The sequence below is a fragment of the Rissa tridactyla genome, chromosome 5 (genome assembly GCF_028500815.1).
Source record: "Rissa tridactyla isolate bRisTri1 chromosome 5, bRisTri1.patW.cur.20221130, whole genome shotgun sequence".
Lineage (NCBI taxonomy): Eukaryota > Metazoa > Chordata > Aves > Charadriiformes > Laridae > Rissa > Rissa tridactyla.
In genome coordinates this window covers 34,394,662-34,421,259 of record NC_071470.1, presented here as the reverse complement: position 1 = coordinate 34,421,259, position 26,598 = coordinate 34,394,662, and the positions used below count along the sequence as shown (strand labels likewise).

General features: G+C 35.1%; 1 protein-coding gene across 1 annotated transcript; it reads right to left on the bottom strand.

The window, feature by feature from the left end:
- Positions 1-3,997: 3,997 nt before the first annotated feature.
- On the bottom strand, positions 3,998-25,053 carry RNF212 (ring finger protein 212). Its single transcript, XM_054204249.1, has 12 exons — positions 24,942-25,053; positions 23,236-23,297; positions 19,153-19,227; positions 16,021-16,077; positions 12,870-12,928; positions 10,708-10,772; positions 10,549-10,618; positions 9,653-9,698; positions 8,224-8,287; positions 6,353-6,425; positions 5,435-5,622; positions 3,998-4,035 (listed from the first exon to the last, which is right to left on the bottom strand). The coding sequence occupies exons 1-12, from the start codon at positions 25,051-25,053 to the stop codon at positions 3,998-4,000; spliced, it is 909 nt and encodes a 302-aa protein (XP_054060224.1).
- Between the last annotated feature and the right edge of the window lie 1,545 nt (positions 25,054-26,598).

Genomic DNA, 26,598 nt, shown 5'->3' with positions numbered 1-26,598 from the left:
TATCCGCACGGATGTTTCTGTCTGCACAGAAGAGATTTGTAGGAAGAGTCTGGCACAACGGCACATGTCTCACCATCAGAAACAGCATGTGCTCCAGAGGCACACAAAGCTGATCTACAGACTGAAGTATGTTGGCACTTTTGACACAGAGACCACAGAAGGAGAGAATTATCAAATTGCATTTCCTCAGGTCAGGAGCAGGTTAAATTCTAGAGGAAAATTAGAACTATCACAGATAAGCTGACAGTGCTGCATCTTGATGAGTTATGGCATTCTTTCCTGTCTGCCAGAACATGAGAGTTCAAAAATAAGTGGTAGCAATTTCACATTTTAATTGGCACAATTGTAGAAAACGCTACTTGGCAAGTATCAGGTATTATGTCTAACAGACTAAGCATTTGTCTGCAACAGACTTCCTTTGTATTACAAAGCAATAAATAGAGATGATGCTACCTTATATGGTATAAGAGTCACCTTGGGACTAAGAGAAGTGATGACTGTGAAATGAAGCTGAAGTTGGCAATGATAATGCAAACAAGAGGATACCTTCAGCATTAGTGGTGACCCCATTGCATGACTAGCATGATTCTGACTTGTAATAAAATCTTACGCTATTGTTTGTTTGTGCACGAAACACCCTTGTAGTGAAATATATACTTTTGTGTTCTCTCCCAGAAAACTGCAAAAGATCAATTAGTGCCATCTTATGACTTAAAGCCAGAAAGCTGCAGACAGAAACACAGAAAAGAACTTGGGGCCAGCTCATTCTCTGTGTTTCCTAAAGGTATACATGACAGCTTTAGCACCGGCATCCTGAGTCTGAAGTCTTGAATACCCACTGTGATGGTGCATTGACCCTATCCCAAGGGACTACTGCGCTGCCAAAGTACCCTGTTAAGAAAGTTTCCCAATATCAAGTCTAAATAATTTCTTCCTTCAAACCACTACTGCTTGTCCCACCAGGATGACTAATCCCCGCTTCCATTTTTACCTTTCACCTATTTGTGAACTACTGTTATCTGAATTACTCTTTTAACTTCAAGTTTAATTCATTCAGTCCCTCTCCTTTGTTGTTCATCTCCTGATGCTTTTCTGATGTTTATTTCAGACTTTACACCACTTTGTTGCCCTTCTTTTATTATCGGTAGTTTTTCTATATAAATTCCAAACGGAAAAGGCCAGAATAGCACAGATTTTATTCCATTTACCCAAAAGAGGGGTGTGACTGAATTTGTTTAGAGGTAAGTTAGCACCCTCTGGTGTATCATTAGTGTACTGCAAATTTCTGTATAGATTACAGGACGCCAATTCCTTGTGAAAGCAAGAAAAATTCGGTGAAGATGGATGCCTAAAAGATGAATATAGAAACCTTTGTGCTTATCAGCAGATAGAGGAAACGTTGCTTTTATTCTTTCTCCTCTTCTTAAAGAAGAAAATACTGAATTATGTAGTTTTAACTTTTTTTGAACTAATTATAAAAGCATTGAACTTGGCAAATTACATTCCTCAAATGGCTTTTTTTCTTTTTAATTATCTTTTTCTAGCAATTGTTTAGCATTATATGAGAACCACTTATATCTAAGTTTTGAAAAATTTCACATTACAGTCAGTTCATTAACTTATATTTTCAAAATTTTCATTTTCTATTAATGGGGAAGCAAGGGGGTGTCATTCAAAGATTTTTCTCCTCAGCATGTATAGCTCCTGTGCCTTTTTTTTTTTTACTCAAAATACATTCCATTTTCCCTTCAAAATGTGTTTCAAAGCTGTAACATCTCCAAAGATGAGTGAGCATTTTTTTTCATTCAGGATTGGACTGTGGGCTCAAATAGGTTAGGTAGTACCTGTTAAGTAGGAGACATTACTAGATATTACCAAGTAGTTCAAAGCAAAGGTAAAATAATATAAATACCTGTTTTTATACCATACATCTTTTCTTTATTGATGTGATGGTACAAGTTCTCTTCTCAACCTACGGCCATAAAACATCCTCTGCCTGTGTTGAGCTTTTACCACAGAAAAGGTGAACTGGTGAAGATTACCAGAGCCTTGAAGACATTACTGAATTTGCGTGGAAACCACTGTAGCGAGCAGCAATACAGAAATCATTTGGCTCTCTGGATATACTTATTCCCATCCTTGAATGTGCATTTTTTGTTATTGTTAGTTCTGTAGAACTAGCAAATATGGCCCCTTCCTATATGATTCCTTACAGTGAACCTTCAGACAAGTCCCATTAGTATGCACAACTTTGCAGCTTTACCATCCTCAAATTCTGCTTTCATTTACCACCATGCAAGTGACGGGGTTGGAGGAGGAGAGAAACAAAAGTAATGAAACCCAGATATTTCACCTGATTGTAGAATGCAGCTTTCAGCAATTATAAAAGTTATAGTATGACTTTGCAGACTTGGATGATGACTGCAGTGTGATAGAATAGAAATTAGAAAGAATACCGTCTTGTGATCCAAACAAACAGAAAACCATTGGGGCACAATTAATGTGGAAGCTGGTAATCATATTTTACCAGCCTCATTTTTCAAGCCATCCTGTCTCATCTGGAACTAAAGGAGAGTAGGAATTTTAAAAAGTTACATCACACTTTTTTACTTGTATATGTCTCTGATATTGTAAAACTAAATCTTTCAAATGGAATTTTGCTTGAAAGGCAATTTACCTAGAAATCCCATCGAAAATTGGAATGATAAGAATTTGGGGGAGGAGAAAACACACAACCTTTCCCATGGAAAAAAGTAAAACCAGTTTTACATTGAAATAAGGGAAATGTGAAACGTAAAATTTGTTATGGAAGTCCCTGCTCCAGAGATGTTCACCAAACAGGCGCTTCTCCATCTATTTCACTCTCATTCAAGGGCACACTTGCCAATTAAAACTCATTGCAGTAGCTAGCTAAGGAGATGATGTAAAAACAATGAAATTAAATTCAGAGACAGTAAGAACAACCATTCAATCTTCTGTTTTCTGGGTGAATTAACAATTTGTCTCAGCATCACAAAAAAACTCCTTCATAGTCCTCTTTCTGTTCTAACTTTTCTTTTAGGTCAAGCAAAACATTTCAACCCAAAAGAAACTTATCATGTACTCAGGTGACTTTATCTCAAAAAAATAGCTTTTAGGTTTTGGTGTTTTTTTAAATAGTCCAGGTAAAGTTAGGGCCAAAACAAAACAAAGGTGTATATTTGATGACTCAGTCATACCAAAAATTTGCCAGACATACATTGTAATGGTGGGAATTTCAACTTAAGAGTCATTCTTAAAAGAAAAAGGTTGCATTCTGTCACCGTTCATTCAGAGTCTCCAGTTGCTATTCCTGTGTGACAGTAAAGGTAGTCTCCACTGTATTTTGTCTCTTCCTCCCAGTTCTCCCATTTCATTCCATTTTGGGAAGAAATCACTACTACCTAAATCAAATGTTAGACTTCTTGGAGTGTGGAATAGATAAGGTATTATGAGCTTGGCAGAGCCTTCTAGACTGTAACATCCCTCAAACCCTGCCCCTTTCAACAATGCAAACAAAAAGTGACTATTGAGTAAGAACCAAAATTTGGAATTCTGTAATCAAAAATCCATAAATTAAATTTTTTTTAGGACTGGGGGTCATCTCTAATACTGTACATGTGTGACCATTTAAAAATAGAGTTCTGCTGCAGCTCAATGCATTTACAGCAGGAAATGCTCATTGAATATATAATCATGTTTTGTCTTAACACTTAGTTAGTAAAGGCTGTTTATTTATACAATGTATTTTAAGCCAAAAATTTCTAAAAACAGCAGGAGGATTTTGTACTCTTGTTTAAAACTACTGTACATGTTAATCAGCGAGATCAGTGCTGTTTCAAATGCACTATTCATGCTGAACAGTTAGCTGTTTTATGCCAATTTGACATTTTATGCAAATTACAAATACTTTGATATCCAAAGACTGTGTAGGGCTTCTCCAGATGTTTATTGGCCAAAACAATTCACAGATGTTTGCTTATCTTTCTGTTGAATGTCCTCCAAAATTAGTTGATCCTAGAATAAGAATACAAGTACAAATGGAAAAAAATTTAGTCAGACTAAAGGAAATTTTTATTCATGTAAATTATTTTGAGAACTTATTCAAGGAAGACAGAAAATAAAAACTATTAAAAACTAAAAATAAAATCCATACATTTTGATGAGAACTTTTGTATAACTCCTTTTATGAATATAAATATGCTCCTTTGTATTTATATAAAAGAAGTAGGTTTCTCTTTCCATAAAAACATTTTTGCCATATTCCAATTTCAGCTACACAAGCGAAGGTCCAAAGCATTGTTCTGCATATGAACCGCAATTAACTTGTAAACATATAGCTAAAAGACAACTAATACTTAAGTTCAATATAGGTCTTTTTTTTTAACTTTGATTTTTACTACTTTATTTACAGATTCTATCAGGTTCATGCCTTATTGCACATGCTATATCACTGTCCAGAAATTTCACAGGAAAAACAATTACTATGTAAGCTTCCACAAGCTATAAGCATTCATAACTTGAGTACGAGTGAATTTCCCAAAATATTTTTATTTTGGATTCATGAAGTTTCATCAATTCAAAACTGCTTGGGATGCATTACTCTTGGAATAGAAAAGTTACATTTATTAGTATGGACTGAAAAATGCTTTATAGCTGAATTATCCTTTTAATGTAAATAACTAAGATTTCACTTGTGATGTAAACTCTGCAATATGAAGAATTAGGTTTCCAAGAGGTGATTGGTCAGGGTGCTAGATAATCTCATCTAGGCTCCCTTTCCCATAGGCTGGGCCAGGTGATCTTTCAAGATGCCTTCCCACCTGGGCTGTTCTATGATTCTATGACTCTAGGATTGTACGATTCTATGATTTTATTAATTAATCTGCCCCAGTGCAATTCCTGCCTACTTTTGGCCTGCTCTCTATGCAGGCCTGCTCTCTATGCTGCACTCAACAAAGAATACCCTGGACTATCTCCCTTTTCACTGTCACTTGCGGACATTTATGTGGGCATCTAAACAGCTAGATCTGTAAGATCCATTCATGTTTTTATTTTCTCTACTCCTTACTTGAGATTTGTTGAAAGATTAGTTTTTGCCAAGTTATTATATGCTTTGCATTATGTAGAATTGGTGTTTTTTCTAGAAAACAATTATGGACATTATCAGATCTAAATACCATTCTTAGGTGAAGCAAGAATGCATTTTCACAGCAGATATTCTATTGCACAGAAGACTAGGGCAAAATACTGATCATAAACATCAACAATTTTCATATTTTGCCCATAGCCTACTTCCAATTTTGAAATACCACTTTTGTATTGCTTAATTTATTTCTTATTTACTGTTCTCCAGTAAATAAGTAATAAGTATATGTTATGTGTTAAATTTTGTTATTTTATAAAATATACTTGCCTAAGTGTTGTCTTTGCAGAAGTCCAGAGATGGTGATTGGCTGTCTTGTTACAGATGACTGTGGGGAAGGTGATGTAAATGGATACAACTGAGGTGTTCTGAAATCAGAAGTAGCCCATGACCCCCTTCTATTACTTTGTGATCCAGATGATGGTGTACCAGTATGTGGTAGTCTTATAGGTGTGGATCTGTTAATGAAATTAATTCATGAACATGATTTGAGGCTACTTTCATAATACAAGAGTACAATAGTACAAAACACTTCAATTCATAGTGCTAATATTTTATTTTTTAAAATAGAAAATAGTGCTAATATTTTAATTTTGTAGTTAGAAAATTAATTTCATAGTGCTAATATTTTAATTTTTTTATAGAAAATGCTATAAATTATTATACTCTACATATTCCTTAGCAGATTTTTACTTCTTTAGGATTTTTACATATTTTAAAAAGCAGAAGGACAGAACAAATTCTCATCATTTGAGACATTTTCAATGTTTAAATGAAAAACCTGAAACACATGGTACATGCTGCATGAAGATGTTCAGGTTATTCAGAGAATAGCTCTTGTGTAGATATTGTGTTGTCATCTCTGATTTTGAGGAGAATTATAAAGCAGACATGTTGTTGTACTTTCTTACTATAAAATTACTACTCTCTGTATAAAAGTACCATGACTGTAGATGTCAACAGCTACAGGAGCTCAGATTATCTCTGCACATTTTTGAAGAAAGTGATTTCAAAATAAAACATTCCATCAATAACACACACATTCATATAGGTGATATCAAGCCTGCACAATAACATTTCTTCAGACATATAATATAACCTTTAAACTTACAGATTAATAAAGGCCAGACAACAGAAACTTCAGTCTGTCATAAGAGACAGTAACATCTTGAAAATATATTTAATTACCTTGTGGATCCTGCTCTACTATTTTGACCTGACATTATTCCAGATGACTGAGAACTTCTGTAGGATACACTACCTGTAAGAATCGAATTTTTGAAAACAGAACATGAATTACCTATTTTACTTAAGAGATAACTTTGGAAGCAAATATTAGTACTTTAATTGCATTATTTGGGATAAATTCATGATTGGTTTATTCAAGAATTTAAAATGGTGCACAATTAAAATAGACAATGAAAGATAAGGAACTGGCTGACAAAATAAAGACACCGTGTCACTTGAGAAAGTATTGAAATAGCCCAAAAAAATTAATAATGTGGTTTTACAATTTAGCACAGACAAGACATTTGCTGAAGCACAAGTTGTCTTCCAGTACCTCTTGCTGGAAGATCCCGCAAAAATGAAAGCTATCAAAATTCCTCAGCAATACACCAACAGAGGGTAAAGGTGAAAAATTGTCTTTGTCTCAATAGATTAAACCTACATAGAGATTAGCTGTCACAAAAACATCATATTGTACCATTCCTGCAAATCTTTTTCAAGTTGAACATATATGTTGGTTTCTTTCACCTTCTCTTATTTATTAGACTATCATTAGACTATCAAGATAGCTCTGCTGAGGTGCTCCAGTTCTTCAGCTATTCTTTTTTGCCGCCTCCATCTCTGAGAAGGAAACTTTCTTTAGTGCACCATAAAATCATTGTGTGTACTTGCCCTTACTTTTGCAAGTAGGTTTTGATTCATTCAGCTTTGTCCACTGCAAAACTTTATGGGTCGATTCTGAAAAGTGCTGAACACATAATTGTTCTACACATAATTTTACTATCTAATTAAACATCTATTTATCTTTAGACACAATAAAAACCAGTTAACCTCAACTGTCACTATCTTGTTATCCATAAATTTATAAGCAAGCACACATTTAGGAAGGATCTGAACATATAAATCAGACATAACATACAAGAAGCATTTTTTTCTCCTTCATTACAATTGTATTGCAATTGCATTTGCCTTTGCTTTGGGACATTTACACCATGTAAAAACCCAAGACAAGCTCCTTGTGTGGCTTGAGGTGGATTCTATTAACTGCTGAAGTCATCTGAAAGACTGCCTGGGCTGTTCCAGAAACACACCAAATGTAAAACCAATAATGGGACACATGAATGGTAGATGTGCAAAGCATTAGGAATTCTGGGAAAGTCCTCATGAATAAACAGTACTCAAGGTGACTGCACTAATTTCAGTAGTCTGTTATTCTTTTCTCATTTACATTAGAGTATTACGCAAGCTCTGCAACAGCCTAGGAACAAAAGGAAGTACAGGCAGGTAAAATGACTTATACCCTATCACAATGATATGGTGAAAAAAAAAATCCCCTTTCTAAAGAAATTATTGATCCCAACTTAATTACCTCACTTTTGTTATGAAATACTTTTGTAACTTCCTTTTAGTTTACCCCTTTTTCATCATGTGATTTTAATATGGCATTACGGACAATGTTAATCTCTGGTAACTATAAACAAGTATCATTATGAAGGATAATAGAGGGTCAACAATACATATTGCAAGTATTCCTGTTCATTCAACCATATACATCATTACAGTACTTTCTTTGCAACTGTTGACTATGATTGCTCGGCAAAAATCATTTTGATTACAAGTAATTATTCACAGAACAGAGTAGGTCAGTACTAGAAAAGCTGATTTCATTCTTCATTTATAGCCATTTCCCATCTGCTGGATTGATGTCTACATGATAAGTTCCTTATACCTCAACACAATCCAGGTTTGCTCAGTAAATTGCTAATTTTAAATTATTTATCCTCTTAATATAATACAAATGTTACCCAGTTACAAACTTTATTTTTACTCACCCATACGTCCATCTTGTGGTGGAGTTATTAATGATAATCTTGTTGGGCCAGTTGGTGTATCAGGCTAAATGAATGGCAAGGTATTAATTACAGTGTAATAAGTATGTTAAGGCATTTAAATAATTAAGACAATAAGTATATTAAGGCATTTTAAGCAACAGTGTTACATTTTTTAGGTTTATAAAGTCTGCAGATTTCTGGTGCTCTCTGCTGCCAGTTTTGTTTATAGCACTAAAACACAAAATTTTAGAATTAAGTTACTATTTTTTAGAGATCTACAGGGGGGTAAAAGCATGTGTATTTTAGCTTTATCCCAAGAAGACCTCTTTGTCACATTCAGATAATAAAAATATTGGACACATAAGTAATTTTCTGTGCTGAGATTCCATCTGTTCCTGGATGTTACCTCTCCTAATCAGAATACTAATGTAGAGAAAAGCTTCTGCCTTCATTCTCATCTTAGAGATGTCATTCAAAGCTTGCAATTCCCTACTCAAATATCAGGTTATAACACTGCTTTCTGACCATTGGCTTCTACCCTAGCTTTTTCTTTACATATGAAGATAATATACATATGTTTATGCCCTTGAACATAGAAGCAAGATCACCGGGTCAAGCAGCAAGCAAAATTGTTTATGAAAGGTGAAAGATAATGACTGGCTTCATTTGTGGCTAAAAAAACCCCTCTTATCTATCACAAATGAAATTTCAGGAATGTTTTGAGAAACAGTGTGATGTGAAGTCAAGAGTGCCAAGTGGTCCACCTCTTGTAACTCTGCAATTACAGCATTTACATCCAGCCTTATCCCCTGAAATTCTTTTTATGGTCAAGGAAGAGAAACAGGAATGAGACCAATAAGTGTCCTTCAGAATGAGATGAATCACACATACTAATCTATAGGTTATACCTATGGATATTAGGAATCCTTAGGTTATAAAGGAAACCTAAGATGCTAGCATAGATCTGCACTGCAGACACCTACCTGAGGTCTGGTGAAGGTGGAAATCTTACATATATTTCCATTCCTTAATATATTAGAACTTAAATTCAATTGCAGCTCTCAGTTTCATGCATTAGCAACATTTATTTTTGAAATAGTAACAATATTTTTTATAACATGCTGAGATTTCAAGAATGTGCCATTTAATTTACCATCAGAGGTTTAAAAGCCTGTATATGGCATGTGGAGAGTATAATTCCAGAAATCAACGTTGTGATTTATTTTCTTTTGGTTCCCTTTTGGGGAGCATCTGACTTCTACTAATCATCAAGCATAGCTGAAAAAAGCATGTACATAAGAATTGTTTTGAAGTGTGTGTGGGATATCCAGTTTTTTGCAGTATTAGCAGAGCGGAAGAAATCAAAATCATATATATTTATCTATACATTATATATATATAAACACATATACAAAAAAAACCCACTTACTTTCCTCATTGGTGAAGGTACAGAATCAATCTCCATTGACTCCATTCTTACAATAAAAGTCAAAATAATTATGACATTGTAATAATAATACATTCATTATAAAGACTAAAATTACGATATATTCTCATGTTAAATTTGACTAATAATGGAAAAGCATAATATATCACGCATAACACGTATAAGTATTTAGGACTTGTTCCAAAACCATCTTTCAGTAAGAAAAATCTATTGATTGATTCTGAGCTTTGGTTTAGACATTTACAGAGAAAATTATTTTATGACTAGCATTGTTAGTCTTGTATTTAACTCAGAATAAATATGCAGATTTATATACTTGTCACTTGTCTCCACGACAAGGGCATTCTGAAATTTTATTTAAAAAAAAATAAAGTCACAGTCACAGGTATAAAAATCATTTAGCTTGAGCAAGCTGTATGTTCAACTTATTTAAAATTTAATGAGCCTCACTGGAGTTCATCCCATCTGACTTTAGACAACTATGATATACGTATAGGTGTCTGCTCAAGTCATTTAGTTTTTCCCTACAGTCAATGGGAAGAGTTCCTCACTAATTAATCAATCTATCTATCTATCCAGAAAGTCTCTAGAATAAGGTGTGTCATGCCTTAGAATTTTTTCCAGTAAGTACAAAGGCAATCTATATAAGTAGTTATTATGTACACTTGGACAGATAAGACCCTGCACAGTTCTTTCTTACTTACACTGTTTGCAAAAAAAAAAAAAAGAAAAAAAACTGAAAATATACTTATTTTAAACTTACTACCAAAAAATGGCGTTGTGTGTAAAATATCTACTAAAAAAAGGCTTTGTGTATAAAATATCAGCATGTCGTCACTGTTAAGATTTTCATTGACAATTAACAAATTTGTACCTACATTTCAGAAGTGGAAGGATGAGCAGGATGAAGAGAACATGAAGAATAACCATTCAGTTGTCTTGAAGGAACTAAAGTCATTAATAAATTTAATATTAGAACATAGCTATATCCAGTGATATGTATTCCATAGTTAGTATCTTAAACCAACACTTCTTACTGGAAAGTGGATTTCTACTTGTACTGGAAAATGGTATTTGTGTAGTTTGTTCAGGTGGTTTCATACTAAAGGGGAAACAGAAGAAAGAACAGATATAAATTGAAAGCTGATTTGGTTTGTTCATTTGTCTGACTGGTCAATAAAGCACAAGATCAAAGCATTTTATCCACAAATAGCTGGTTTTAACATGATACTATTTGCCATGAAGCAAAATAACAATCTATTTGAGAAGCTATTAACTTCTCATAATGTCTGTATCAGTCATTACATGCCCAACAATATCAATTTAGGATAACATTATGGCAAAGTACTTTATGGAACAACTGATGTTAAAGTACAATTATTAACTATAGTTGACCAAAAATCTTCATTTCAATGTATACATTTCCTGAACTTTAAAAAATTTAGTTATCAAAAGAAATGTTGGCACATTAATACTATTCACCAACAGCTATGTAAAACTGATACCTTTGCCAATGACCTTAAATAGGAGGAATATGTCTACTGGGCATGCAAGGAGAAGACCTAGGTCACTCTCTCTGGGTAGAACTCTGAAAAAACTGAAATTCGGTAAGAATCCTGTATTTGGTACAACCAAGATGTTACTTATTTGAGATGCAGACAAAGAAAAGGAGGCAGTGGATAGAAATATATAAACTATAATAATCCACCACATACCTAGTTTCCTACATATTGTTTTTCTCTCAGTTACATTACACCAAGAACCATAAAAGAGCACAATACAGTATTATGTGCATGTCAAAGTCAAAAGAAAGTCTATACTGAAAAAACACAGAAAAGCAATAAAAGATCAACAACATTCTGCAATTATATTGCTGGCTTCATGAACTGTCTTATTAAGGAGATTTCAGCATTCTTGATCACTGGTATTTGTAAAGTGGCATTCATGAAGGGCTTCTCTCAAGAAGATGGATCTATAGGGAGTAGTACACTGTAACTATACGCTAAATACTCTTAATAGCTGCATTCACTGAAAGGGAAAAGCAGATCAAGCCTGTTAGGTTTTTTTCCCAGTAGTTCTTGAAATCTTAGAAACTGGGAAGAATAAAATAGCACACGGAAACAAAGGTGATATGGAAAATGTAATAATCTCACCATAGGTGGATCACTGTAGATCAACCTAATATCTTTGGGTTTGTTTTGTTTTATGTTCTGGTAAGCAGATTTTTTTTAAACAGTAGTAAGATAATACAGTTTTCTGTGTTAATTCAATTTTAACATTAGAGTGCCGTATAGGCCACATGGACTTTAAAGCAGAGATAAGAGAATATTAAAAGGGAAATAACAACAAAAAAGCATCAAGAGACTGCACAAATGTTATTAGAGATGTCCTCTTCAGTTTATTTTTGCTACTGATCCTGTTTAATATATTCCTTAATGACTCAAGGATAGTCCGTAGCTTGTGAAATCTGAAGACAGAAAGTTCTCAAGGTAGAAGTTACATCAATATTGAGAACTACATAACGATTTAAAAAGTGTGATCTTTTCAAACAAATTATTGAAATAAAATTTAATGAAATGAAAAGTAATACCGCAAAGTGCACTTAGGGATGAAAAGATTAAGATGTATCAGTCAATAAGCAGGAGGATAACAATGAGCTACCTCTTGCCTATCTGTTTGATATGTTTGTGAAAAAAGACTAATTTGAGCCAAGAAGTTGATTTTTACTAGAAACACAGAGATGAGAATCATTTTACAAAACTCTGGTAATTTTGTTAATGGACTAGATACTAGGAAAGATATCTTAGTACATCCCAGGCTGATGCTGGAAAGCCCATTGAAAAAAAAACAAACACGTACATGTAAATGCAAAGAAAAAAATTAAAACCGAAATCTATATGATGTTTACTTCATCCCAAAAAATACATTGCTAAAAGTTCATTTTCAGAGTAACTATTGACTTGAATCTAAAGATAAAGGGATTCCTTCCTGACAGGCTTGATTAATGTAAAGAAAATGGACCAGATGACAGAAATCAGTGTTCATTTATTTCTTAAAAATATGCTTCTTCTATTTATACAGCACAATATATGAGAAAGGCAAAGAAAGCATGATTTTTTATTGTTTTATCAATTGAACTTACTGTTGTCTGATTACAGAGACTATTTCTCATTTACTTTTTCTGCATTAAACTTCTTACCGTTGCATCTGATGCATTTGTTGTGTTACTTTCTTGAGAGATTCCTCCAACTTTACTGTCTGTGAGATAATCAAAGATTTAAACAAAATCTATTTGTGGGATATACAATTTAATTTTCATACAACAAGTAATCTAAAGTGTTGAAAGGCTGTTTTCTATGGGTTATAATCTTAGATATCATTGCTATTCCAGATTTACTGGGGCAAAACTATAGCTGTTATATGGATCCATTGAACAGTCAGTCTGGAAAAGTTATGATTCTTTTTGGCAGTTACAGACTTACTTTGATTACCTTTTGTTAAGAAGTGTGTTGGTAATATTGGGTAAATGAACACTAAGAAAAGTGCTTAAAAATAGTGTAAATAGTGTGCTTTTATTTTTCTTCTTCTTTTCAATATCTGATATAAAAGTTATGTTGCATTTCATATGGAATTATCCGGAAAAGATACCAATAACTTTACAAAATACCAAATACCATGTTCCCATATTTCTCATTTACGATTCAAAATTTATTCAGTTCTTTGGGGTATCTATTTGTAATAAGCTTATGTGAAAAGTATTTCCTATTCCTTTATAGACACAACAAAAAATACCTCCATTGAAGTATCTTATGAGCTTGCAAAACTGAAGAACACTAAGGTCAAGAACATTAGGTGAGCTCCCTAGTATATGTATTTTTTTTTACAGTCTTTTATTACATGATCATACATTATATTTTATGGAGGATGTAAAAACCTACTAGATAGCCTCAATACTGCATCTGTATTTTATCCTTAATTTCCACTGTGTGACCTCAGTTCTTCACTACTTCACACTATTCATGCTTTGCTTTGAAGCAAGTTATGAATTTGCTTGTTAACTTTTCATGCTTCTCCTCACAATATTATTTGAATTCTTTAATAACATTATCTGATACACCTTTATAAAATCATATTGTTTGTGGGAGGCGTGAAACTCTGCAAAACAGATTAAAGAAAAAATCTAACTTACATAAGACCTGATTTTTGTATTTTTCCTTTTTCTTTTTCCTGATGACAGCTAGGTTTGATTAAGAAAGTGACCAGCAGAGATGTCAGGAACAATGTACTTTACCCTGTCACTCTGTAAGACTGGAACATTTTAAGGCCAGTATGTCTTAAAGAAGGTGAATAACTATTTAGTTTTCAATATCTTTGGGTCCTAGAACAACATGGGGTCTAGACTTGCCAGAAATACTGACATCAAGTGCCCACACCATCTCCAGTATCCATACAACTCACATAAACAGCAACATAGATGCTTCTACCTAGGTCATTAGAGCTGTTGGTTGACAGTGACAAGGATGACATACCAGATATAGTATGAAAGGGGACAACAAACAAGACAGCCAAGCATGAAAACCTGGTTGTCAATTTCCTTATGCAGTACTTCACCTTTCCCAAAGGCCAAGACCTTCAAAGTGGAAGGTGGCAGGAAGAAGCACTTGTGTGAAAGGGTAGATTTGTGCTTCCTCATCTCCCCGGGGGTCATTGCCATTTGCCAGACTGTTTTTACTGTGAATCATTCTTGCTCCATCCTGTTTCCACTCACCTTCATCTCAAAGCCAGGGGCAGGAAGACTCAGACAGAGATTATAACCCTGAGTGTGAGCATCTACTCCCACTCTCATCCTGTGTGCCTCTGCCAGCTGCGATCTAGCCTTCCCCAGCTCCTCCAGACTCCCTCCCAGTAGCCCTGAAAGAGGGAGCATGGCTAACTGAAACTCACAGGAAGGAGATGGGTATATCATTGCACAGGCAAACTCCTCTCTTCCTTGCTCATCTCAGCCTCACTGTCAAACCATTTCTCCACCAAAACAGACTCACCAGTTCTAGCCATAGCTGCACATAGGGTGTTTAAGACAACCAACCTCTTCTGACCCTGATCCAATGCAAGCAGTTTTAAAATACTAACATAGAAATACAATGGACAAAAGAACAAGAAAAACACCCAAAAGTGTGGCATTGAAATAGCAACCAGCTATAACTTCAGCTGTTTCTGTACTGTCACCTAAACACCTTCCTTAGGTGAAGCTGCATCCTTGAGTACTTTACAGTATGAATATCTTAAGAGTAAATAACTTAGAAACTTACCATCAAAAAGTATCAAAGCTCTGCACAGATTCTTTGGAGATAACATTTCTATTTATGAAAAATTCTGTTAAGAGCTTTATTTTACTTTGCCTACAGGTTTCAGTTTTACCACCCAGAATCAGTACAATAGATTAAAAGAGGGCATAAAATCAGGATTCCTCCATGGCCTGGCTTTGAAAGCAGAAGGACAGGACCTTGAAAGAACTACCTACTACACAGTACACTAGCTCTGATCCCAAAATGCAGTAATGGAAAACAGGGGAGAATGAGCCACAAAGCCCTTAAATTTCCAAGCTGTTCCATCCATGAGAACCATATCAGATGCTCTCCTCACCCACTAAATGGCCAGTTGGCCAGCTGTATGAGTTTGCCTCTGATTTCATACACAGGACACCTACTGATGGGTTGGTTCACCAGTATTGCCAAGTAGCTTTAAGTAATATACCTGGACATGTCCTTAGAAATGAATGAAACAGCCAACTATTCTATCAAATATTTATAAGTAGCTGAGAAATTAAAAAGTCATTTTCTTTCTAACCTACAGAGGAAAAGGCATAGTCACAAATTCAGTACCTGTTCTGAACAGAATAATTAATTTGATTTGTCTTCCTATTGAGCATTCCCTAATTCAGGGTACTAGCCTTAGTCTTGTTCTCCCTTGCTCAAGCTTCTCATTCAGTTGGTCAGCCCTAGTCTTCTTTTCCTCTAGGTTTATCATCTGAGTACCAATCTCTCACCACCTTTTCCATTTTTTCCTCCGTACAGTGAATTGGTTTCTCCTCTCCCTGTCCTTTGGCTCTCCATTGATTCTCAGTCACCCCACAACTAAAATCTGTTTTATTAAATAATAGTAACCATAATTAATAAAGTCCTCACAGATTTTAAACAATTAAAAGCTGGTATTTATAGTGACAGAAATAAGGTAATCCTGATAAATTATTCTAAGTATTCCACTAAAAGGTGAATATATTTTCAAAAAATAAACCAAAATAACAAGGCAAGCATAAGCAACAAAAATAAGAAAATCACAATTAGAGTTACCTTTTGTCTGTGGTATGCTAATAAATGTTTACGATGTTTTTCTTGAAATCCTGAAACCTAAAAATAGATAGACTTATATTAAGCTTCATCTAATTACATTTATGCAACCTCACCAAAAATTGGTGGAAAAGATCTACTTCACAGCATTACATTTTTTTCTCTATTTTAGTAAGTATTTAATATATCTTCTTTAAATCCTGTCCAACAAAACATTTGAAGCTATTATCACTGATAGTCTTATAAAGTTTATTTAATCTAGTATGACCTACGCTAGTGTTGGTAGATTTATTTCACTGAATTTATATTTTAACACTACGTTCAATAACAAGGCGAAGACATTGGAAAACCAGTTTAGCTGCAGTGTTTCTTATTCATTAGTGCTAAGCAAACACATAAAATTAATGGCAACATAAAAAGTAATGTGTCTTACTGGCAATTATAACTTGCCTTGTAAAAATATCCCGTTAATTAAAAAATAATTGTTAGACACACTGTCTTGTGGTGTGTAAGCACTTCGTGTGTCCAAATGAGGATCATAAACCATGACAGGTTAAAAGTAAAAACATACAAGGTGGGCAAGACAAGAGCTTGAAGAATAAATTACAACAGGCAATAACTTACGAATAAATCTTTTTTCTTACGTGTAGGAAAACTGACAGAAAATGGTGGGGATAGAGAAGAAGAAGAAGAAGAAGAAGAAGAAGAAGAAGAACCAAGAAGAAACAGTCAGAGAAGATAAATCCATAGCGGAGTATCTAACTGAAATGGTTAATTTTTATTCACTGTAGAAGACCCTGGGAGGTTCCCATTGGATACACATCTAAGGATCAGAAGTGTCTGATCTGATGGAAGAAACAGCCACTCAGAAAGTAATGGCTCTGAGCTGCCTCCCACCACCTAGAAATGAGGTCTTGGCTCTATAAAGCAGAAATCTGTGAAAATGTCAATTCGGTGCTCAGTATCAGTCAAAAAAAGTAAATCAGATCTTAGAAGTGGCTAAAATAGCAATAGAATATGGAACATCGTTATTCCACTTTAAAAAATATATGTTACTATATCCTGAGTCTGCTTAACATCTAAGAAAGGATATAGTAGGTCTGGAAATAGTTAAGATTAATCAGACTAATCAGAGGTATGTAAGAGCTTCAGTAAAAGAATGACCACATAGAGAATGAGTCTTAATGGCTGAAATAAAGACAGTTGAAGAAGGGATGTCTTAGCAGTCTAAAACTAATGATTAGCAGAGGAGTGCATGGGAATGGTTACTTTTTCCTCTAGAATGGGATTCAAGACTACCAAATGAAACTAGCATGTAGCAGGTTAAAACCTGAAAAAGGAAATCATCATCACACAGTGTATAACCTGTGGACCTCCTTTCTATAGTATGTGACAGATGCTGAATATTCAGAAAACAACTTGACAATTACTTGGGAAAAAATATCCACCAAAGGCTTTTAAATGCAAAGGCCCCACCTTGAGAAATCCCAGTGCCACAAACTGTTGAAAGCAAGGAGGCTGTACTGAAGACATATAACTACATGCCAGCCTTAGGAAAGCACCCACTGCTGTCACAGGATATTAGATTAGATAAACTTTTGCCCTAACAGAGCACAAACTGCTCTTATGTCTTTTGATGCTGGTAGAAGTTCTGAAGATACCTTAATGCCTTAATTACACTTCAATATGTTTCCTATAGGTTATCTCAGGCTGCAGAAAACCCACCTTAGTCTTTTGAGATCATGTCCTCTTTTTCCTTTCTTTGACACAAGGCCAGGCTGGATGGGGCTCTGAGCAGCCTGGTCTAGTGGGAAGTGTCCCTGCCCATGGCAGGGGAGTTGGAACTAGATGATCTTTAAGCTCCCTTCCAACCCAAACCATGCTATGATTCTATGCTATGTTGTGACATTGCAGAAGTTTGTATTCATGTTTGATTGGTGGTATAGCTGTCTGGATTTGTTCAGTTTACAGAATAATTGCTGATCATCATACGTACTCTTATAAAGTGTCTATGGAAGGACAGGATGACTTCTTGTTTACCTTGTGTCACCTATGCATCTCAGGAGGAAGAGTGCTGAGGCAAGAGACTACGCTCAGCTTTGGAGTAGTTTGTGAAGCATAGAGAAGAGCAAATGTGAATCCATAATCCCCATTGAAGAGAGCAGGTGATCTCCCCTGGGTTACTTTTCTGCTGGATAAGCAAGCTCACCACAGCATCAAACAAATACCAGCCCAAGGGAGGTGAGAATGAAGGTTGCAGGTGGGTTGAGGGAGAATGAACTAATACAGTTCAACCTGGAGTGGTTGAAACTGCCACTGAATGCTCAGTTAGAGGGACAAGGAGAAGTCCCAAATGTATGTTACTATATCCTGAGTCTGATATAGATATATAGATATATATCTCTTCAGTCCAAGCTGAAGACATGCAAAAAATGAGGAGGCAATGGGAATTTATATATATTCATTTAATCCAGTCAGCCACTAAAGCTCTGGACTGGAAACTAAGCCTGAAGGAAGGCATCCTGCCTGGAGTTTACAGAAGGCAGGGAGGAAATTTACCTTGAAATCCTTTATTGCATCTCTCTGAAAAAAGCAGACCTGTTTTGGTTTGGTGTGGGGGTTTTTTTGTTACTTTTTAGGAGTTAGGCTGTTCGTATTTTTAATAATGCCTAACCTTTGAGATCAGGGATCTTTGGTAACTTGCTTGCTTCGATTTAAAAAAAAAAAAAAAGAAAAAAAAAGAGAGAGAGAGTGAGCGCATTCAGCTCAGGGCTTTAGCCAGCTCAGGTTTTCACTGTGTAACTTTTTATTGCTATAATTAGGGCACACTGTCTGGGCAGGTTTAAGGTTCTGGCAGATCTAATTTTTCATTGTATGGCATTGAAAGTGATTTTACATCATTAAAATAACTAGACTAGTGGTCCTTGGAGAGAGTTTGAAAACATGAACAGTGACCGTGATGAATAATTTATGCTTTCTTAAGAACTTTGAAACTGTGGAACTAAGGAAGTAAAGATCGTAACGGGCATACATTCATTTTCAAGCATTCACTCATATATTTTTCCCATTTATATAAAAAATCAGTTCAAATTGCTGATTATTTTATAGAGTTAAAAAGTTATAAGGCAGATTCACCTGTGTTATTTCTTTTGAATATTTCTTGCATAACGTATCTATTCCCATGAACAGTGATTGAATATCAGGATTTGTCTACCAAGAAAAGAAAGTATACCAATGTTAGCATTTTCATTTGCAAGCTGTATTAAATAAAGCATTTTGTCAAGTGTTCCTTAAATTGATTGGTGTATACAAATAAAAAATGGATAGATCAAGAGTAGGATGATACAGAAATTGAAAACAAGCCCAGTTTTATTTAATGCCCTTATAACCATCTGAAAGGCTTTGTGCTTTTGTTTAAATATATTACACACATATATACTTACTGTAACTAAGACAATAAAAATTTCCAGAGGACATTCAAGGAAGATGTTGTGGTCCCCTGGAAGAGGCATTACCTTCAGACCAACAGCCAGGTTTCTGGCAGTCCCTTTCCGGGCTTTTTGGTTCTCACCATGCCCAGACACATGGATGCACCACATAAACAGTTTTGTTTCAAATTCCTTTTTCAGAAGGGTTCCAATGCTGACTGGGTTCCCTTTATCTCTCCTGCCTGTTGGGCAGCAGAATGCTTAATAAAAAGGCCCCAAAATGCTAGTTGAATGTTTCAAGTATTTTAATCAGAGATCATGATGTGGCCTCACAAACAGCCATCTGTGTTTTTAGAAATTGCTGAGTAAATGCTCTGTACCTAAGCTACCATTTTAATTCAAGAATATGTTTTCTATAGTGAGAAAGAAATGCTACAAAATATAAAGTGAATTTCGGAATGATAGTAACATTTGGACACCTATCCAAATCTACAAATCAATGTAGATAACTTAGTTCAGTGTTACTTCAATCCAGACTACAATTTAGTTCAGTGCTACTTTAATCCAGACTACATGTATTCCTAATTTATTAATAAGAAAAACAAACAAAATACAACCCCAAAATAGTTACTCTAGTTACAGTACTAAGTTAAAATAGCTATATTACTAAGAACTAACAATGATCACATTTCGATAAAAAAACCCCACATCTACCTGTAAACTGTAAACTGTAAGGTTCTCTTTCACATATTGCAATTGTATAATTAGAATATAATATAATTACAAAGAAGGTAGGTTTATGTCTAGCTGAAAGTTGAATAAAAAAGCAAAAACAATCCCAACACATTTAGACAATAAAAGAAGATTGTCCCAGAAAAAAGGCATTCTTCATGTAAGGAACCACCTTCCAAAATCCAATCAAAAAAATTGAAACTGTTTCAGGCAAAACATAAATTAATCCCAGAAGTACTAAAGAATCTCAAAAAAGTTTAAAAAATTGAAAAATTAAAGAAAGGTGAATTATTGAAAGAAATACAAGTAGGACACCTGTGAATGAAGCAAGTCTTCTAGGTTACTAAGAAAATAGAAAGATAAGTGCTATCGCTTAAATTAAAAATATTGCATTGCAATCAAAAAGAATTAGACTTTCATCCATTTGGAAATTCACAAACATATAGAGAGACAATATTTTTACCTGCTCCAAAAATTGTATAACACTAGTATAGTCAAATATCCAAGACTAAATAACAGCTGCATTTGCCAAACTTATTTTCAACATGTGCTTATAATTATACATATTTTAGCAATAAGAGAATTGAGTCTCATATGTATGAAAAATAATCATGTGAAGAGCTAAATCAACAACCTGGATTTGCAACAGGTTGATATCTTTTGTTCCCCATATTCTGACATCAGGTACTTCGATGTCCTGCACAGCAATTCAGCTGAACAAAGATGCACTGTTTGGTTACTGTAGAACTGTGCACGTGGCTGGCAAATGCACTTCTGTATATTGAAGAGCTGTACTTGCACTTCTCTCACCAGGGGAACTAACATGCTTTTCCTTGCTTTCCCCATCTACTAATTTTTATAGAGCTCACCGGAGGAAATTACTTGCATTTGAAACTTCCTCTGCTTTTTTGAATTTTGTTGACATTAGCCAAAGCGTTCAAAAATTTCCACAGGGTGAACTGGCAGACCGAGAAAGAGAAAAGCAGATAGACAGCACAGTCTAGTCTCTCCACAGTTTTTAAGTAAAGAGAATACAAACAAGACAATCATCTAGAAAAAGTAATGTATTCTTAAAAAAACATTTGACATCCTTAAAATTTATTCATTGGAGGCAAGATCTGGAAACCTATTTAGGGTCCTAACAAAGTTTTAAGAACCTATCAGATCTGAGAAAAATAAAAACCCACCAGGTTTGTTGCTCTTTAAAATAAAGGTTTGTGGAACACTGTTTATATTTTATCTGTTGCATGGAGGAGTAGCAGATGTTAACGTGATATTCTGAAATAATGAACAGTGAGATTCTGATTTATCATAGCACTTAACGATCCTCTGGGAAAAAGCAAGTGGGGAGTGTGCGACATAGAAGGAAGATACAAAGGTGACAAGCATGCATTACTGTAAAAACGAGAATATTTAATGTGTAGATGTTGATTGCCCCAATATGCAATTTAATGAGGAGTTTTAACACATTTATAGGACCTCCTACTCATTGGGAATTCTTCCATAGCAGCAAGCTCATAAAGGTTACCAGGTATATTTCTACTCAGGTCCCTGAATTATAGAGCCTTGACTTTTTCATATGCATCTTTAATTATCATTCCAATCATTTTATCTGTTCTTAATCAAGGCAAAGCAATCAACATTAAGGTTTTTTTTTTTAAAGAATATGGTAATTTGCTTCCTTCCAGGCCTCCAGAGCAGTGGCAGGTTCTAATGAAACATCTAATATTTTTGTTAGTATCCCAGTCATTGCACTCCTTCAGTATTTTCGTAGCAAATTACCAAGTTCTATTGAAATGCTGCAATTTAAGACTGATCTACCTTCAAAATTAGCTTTGTTTTGAGCAAGTTGTTGGACAAGATGACCTTCAGAGGTCCCTGACAACCCAAATTATTATGTGACTGAAGTTAATAACAAAACTTGCGGCCAGGGTAGGCTGATATTGAAAGCTTATTAAAATACTTCCTTTAGAAGTTTTATGAGGTGCTTTTGGATTTTTTTCTTTGATTACTGTGTGCATTGTTCCTTTGTATTATGTTCACATTCTGTTGGTTTGTTGTAAATTTTTATTTTTGGTAGCATTGTCTTCTTCACTCTGTTTCAGTTCTCCAAGATTCCATGTTTACAAATATGATATATAGTGTAACAGTTTTTTTACTTTTTTATATACAGTATGTAGATGTAGCGATTTCTGTATTTAGAGATACATCAGCTGAGTTTTAAACATATCTAGAGAAATCATGCCCTCCTTCAAGGTCACCGCTTCAGAGTTAGTTACAAATTGTCCTCTGTTTCATATACATGATTCCCTTAAAGCCTTGTAGGACTTGATGCGTTAGCTGTATTGAATACTTTCAGTATTTTTCTTCTATCATTGTAAGGCAGGCTTGTCTTGTAGGTAGGCATCAGTCTAGGAAAATGTAAATGTTTTCACAACCCATTTATAAAATCAGCTAAGGAGAAGAAGGTTCCTGGGAGAAATGGGAAAATTAAATCTTTATAATGATTTCTCAAGAAAGGGAATTAAAAGTTATTCATTCTCTAGTGAATACCAAGAATTCCCAACAGTACTTCAGATCCTCTCTTAATCACAGGGCCATGAGGAAAATAGTTAAGCTTCAGAGAAAACAGGGAAATAAACCCAATACACTTGAAAACACTGATGCGTCACCATGCAGATTTTCGATTCAGTCCATTACATGAAATAATTCATTACAGTCCACTTTTTCTGATGTACAAATGCCAAAGTCAATAAACATTTTTCCACATTTTGAAAGTAGTCACTGATGCTACACAGTAGCAGTCATGTTTCTTGAAAAGGTTGGAGTGATTTAGCAGAATATGAAAACCTAAAGAGTCTCTGTAGGCTTTTATTTGAAGAAATCCATAAAACTAAAAGCTGTATATTACATAAGCATCTAAGTATACCAACCTATCTTCAGTAAATATTCATGTCACAGTTGGCAAACAAGAGAGAAGTGTTTTGTAATGTAGATAATTTAGATGTTAAGCAAACTACAGATTAATGTAATACAACAATACTAAAGCTTCATTTACCTGTTTTGAAAGGAATAATGTACGACAAGGAGTTCTACAGATCAAACATTCATCTTTTTTGCCTGTAAGGTAAAGACACATTTAAAGTATACATGAAACTCAATAGATACCAAATACATTTTTAATAGAATTTTGTGCCTACACCTCTGTTTGGAGCTTGTGGAAGGAATCTGAAGGTTATACAAGAAACGCAAATAAACATGAATAAAGAATTTGCTTCTATAACCATTACACACAGTTGCACAGGGAAAATGTCTGTGAATGTCATCAGGTATAACTCCTGCAAATAAGCATTCATGTAAATGATTTTATGAATATCATTAGTGTCACTGAATGCAGGTGACTTTTAGTTCCTTTGATTTAAATAGGACTACTTGCCTGGTTTAATTAAATGTATGCTTAAGTGCACTAATGAGTTAGAGTCGACCAGATATATGACTTTTTAGATTGGGGCCCAGTCTGGCTCTTGATAAAATACATGAAACCTTAACTTCAAAGAATTAATAATTTTTCCTTGTGAATTTTCCCAGTGAAAAATTCATCACATCCCTTTATCATTTTTTAAAATGTGTCTTTGATTACTTGCAAACATATTAGTGAATATTTCTAGTAAATACATATGACTATAACATTTATAATTGATAATTTTGCTAGCTGTTTCCTTTCTAAGGATTCTAAGGATCAATGTTTATAAATAGAGTATTATTACTAATAAAGAGTAAATATATTTTAAACCTAATATCAGGTTTAATGACTATTATGACTATTATTGAATTAACAGCAGAAAAATATATAATGTCTCAGGGTTTTTTTTGCCAAACAATATTAAAAGCAGAAAGGAAAGCTGTTGTTCAGGTTCTAGGAGCCTGTAAATTCTGTTTAGAGGCTGCATTTTATCATCCTCTTTCCTCAACAGCAACCCTGTGAAAACTTTTAGTCAAAAGCTTTTAATTCTGAAATACAGGTTGATCATTTATTCTGTGTGCCTTTACAAAAACCAAGTCATTTAGCATGACCTCAAAGGGGAAAACATTGATATTTGTTTGCTATTTTTTTCTTTTGAAAAGCAACTTCCTTATTGCACTGTCTTTTCCACAGATCTTCCTCTAAGCACATAACAGCAGTCCCAGAATATGACTCAGGAACTGCATACAACATACAAGAACAATGTTTTAAAACATCACCTCCAATCCTCCTAATGCTGCTGAAAATGTTCTAGTGTTTCAGTGACAATACTGAGATTCAAAATATCTTAAGACCATTAGCAAAACCTGCCCTAAACAAATCCCATGTTTTGAAAATTGCTCTTTCACTAAAAAAAAAGTATGCTATTTCCAAAATTAGACAGAACAGAATGCCATCTTATTTTGTTTTACAATGCAATCATGGATCGTAAACATCCAGATTCAACTTCTATTGGAGCCACCAGTTTTCTGTATCCAAGGCTTGTTCTCAAAGCCATATTGCCCCAGCCAGATTCTTCTGGAGACAGACACAGGTGGTTTTATTATTTAAAGAAAATCAATAGCAAGAATTGAAAAGGTTTATCAATAACATTAGGCTGACTAAAAGGAAAGCTCAGGCCTTTCTTTTTTCCACAGAGTGAGTCAGAAATGCTAACAGTTAAGGCAAATGTGTGCACACTGACAGTGCCTGCCTCACTGAAGCAGAAGGCCAAGCTGCTTGTGCCTGCAAGCAGCCATTACCTTTCTGGAGGCAGATCTCACAGATTACATGGCCGCAGCTTGTCAGGCTGAACCGTGGGGTGGGCTTGTGGGGCTCACAGAAACAGACGTTGCAAAAGACTGGGACGGCCATGGGGCGGAGGGGCAGGAGGGTCTGGCAGGGAGCAGGCGGCTGAAGCAGATGCCAACCCTCCTTGCCGCCCCTTGGGGTGAGGCCTACAGGTCTCCCTCCGCCATGTTCCACCGCTCTGAGGCAGCGCCAGGTCCTGAGGGGAGGGGTGGCAGCCCCCCCCCACCACCACCCAGGGGGCCTGAGGGCAGCAGAGTTTCACCCTGACACCCCCAAAAAAAGGAGATTTTCTGGCATCTCAGTACTAAACTGGAGAGTGCAGCCACACAAGGGATCCTCTCTGAGATTTCCCCCTCCCTTCTTCACACGTGGGCAACTGAACTGGAACAACCACCAGGGCTCTGGTGGGTGCTTCACCACGAGCCCTGTCCTCCTCTCGGAGGTGGCCGGCCGTGCAGCAGGGGCTGCCATTGGGACAGCAGGTGTGTGGAAACGGCAGTGGCTTTTCACTCTTTTAAAAGCAGGAATTTGGGAAGGTTGTTAATTTACTGTCACGGGCTTGTTGTTGCTTCTTGTGGTGGGGAAAAAAGTGCAAAATAAGGAGTTTTGATTTTCATTTTTTACATTGAAAAAACCTCAGGGCTTGCTAATTTCCCTCAATGAAAATTTTAAGGGAAAATTCCCTTACAGACCTACTTGCTGTGCAAGCTGTAGCTCTGAGTATGACAGAGCCACAGACTGCATAGGAGGAGCTTTTAACTACATAAAGACTACTGCCCCCAAAGTTCTTCCCAAAAGAGCTGTGATTCAGATTCTGCTTTATAGAGTTCATTAAAAATCTTGAAGGTGACTGAAAACATTTCATCAAAGCAAAGATACTTTATTATTATTATTATTATTATTATTATTATTATTATTATTATTATTATAGATAAAGAATGAAGTGCTCTCAAGCTATAGTCAAGGCTGAAGTCTCACTGCTGGTTTGAGTATGGACCTAATTAATACTGAGGAGCATAAATTCTGACATGGTGCCTGCCCTTTTGGTTTAAAAGCTTAAGTGTATTGTAAGCGAGATGAGTTAAGTTTGCCATTGCAATGTGTTTAGGAGCCTTACACTAAATATCAGATAAAGTCTGAACCACAGCCTTGTAGCAACCCTTTATTAAACTTTCTTCTTAGACTTCATATGCCATATGGTTGTAACACATCTTTTCTTCTTTCCCACCATGAAAGATGTTATTACAAGACATGTTGTAAGTGTTCTATAAAAGTGAATTTAATAACACTTATTTACTGCCATTTCTAGTGACAATTCTAAAGTCTTCAAATTTCAAAATATAGGACACACCTCAGTGAGTAGCTTTATGAGATTTTATTTTGATTGATTTGGTCGTAGAACATTGCTTTTTGTCTCTACTTTGTATCAACTTTATGGATTCTCACATACTCACAGCTGTATTTTCTTTCCCGTACTGTAAACCTAAGTGAACTTAAAGGGCAATGTCATTTCCTTGCTAAGGAAAACAAAAGGTGAGAAGATAGAAAAAAAGAAAGCAAGCTGTGCCTTTAAAACAATAATTGGCCTACAGATATTTCAGCTTTCAC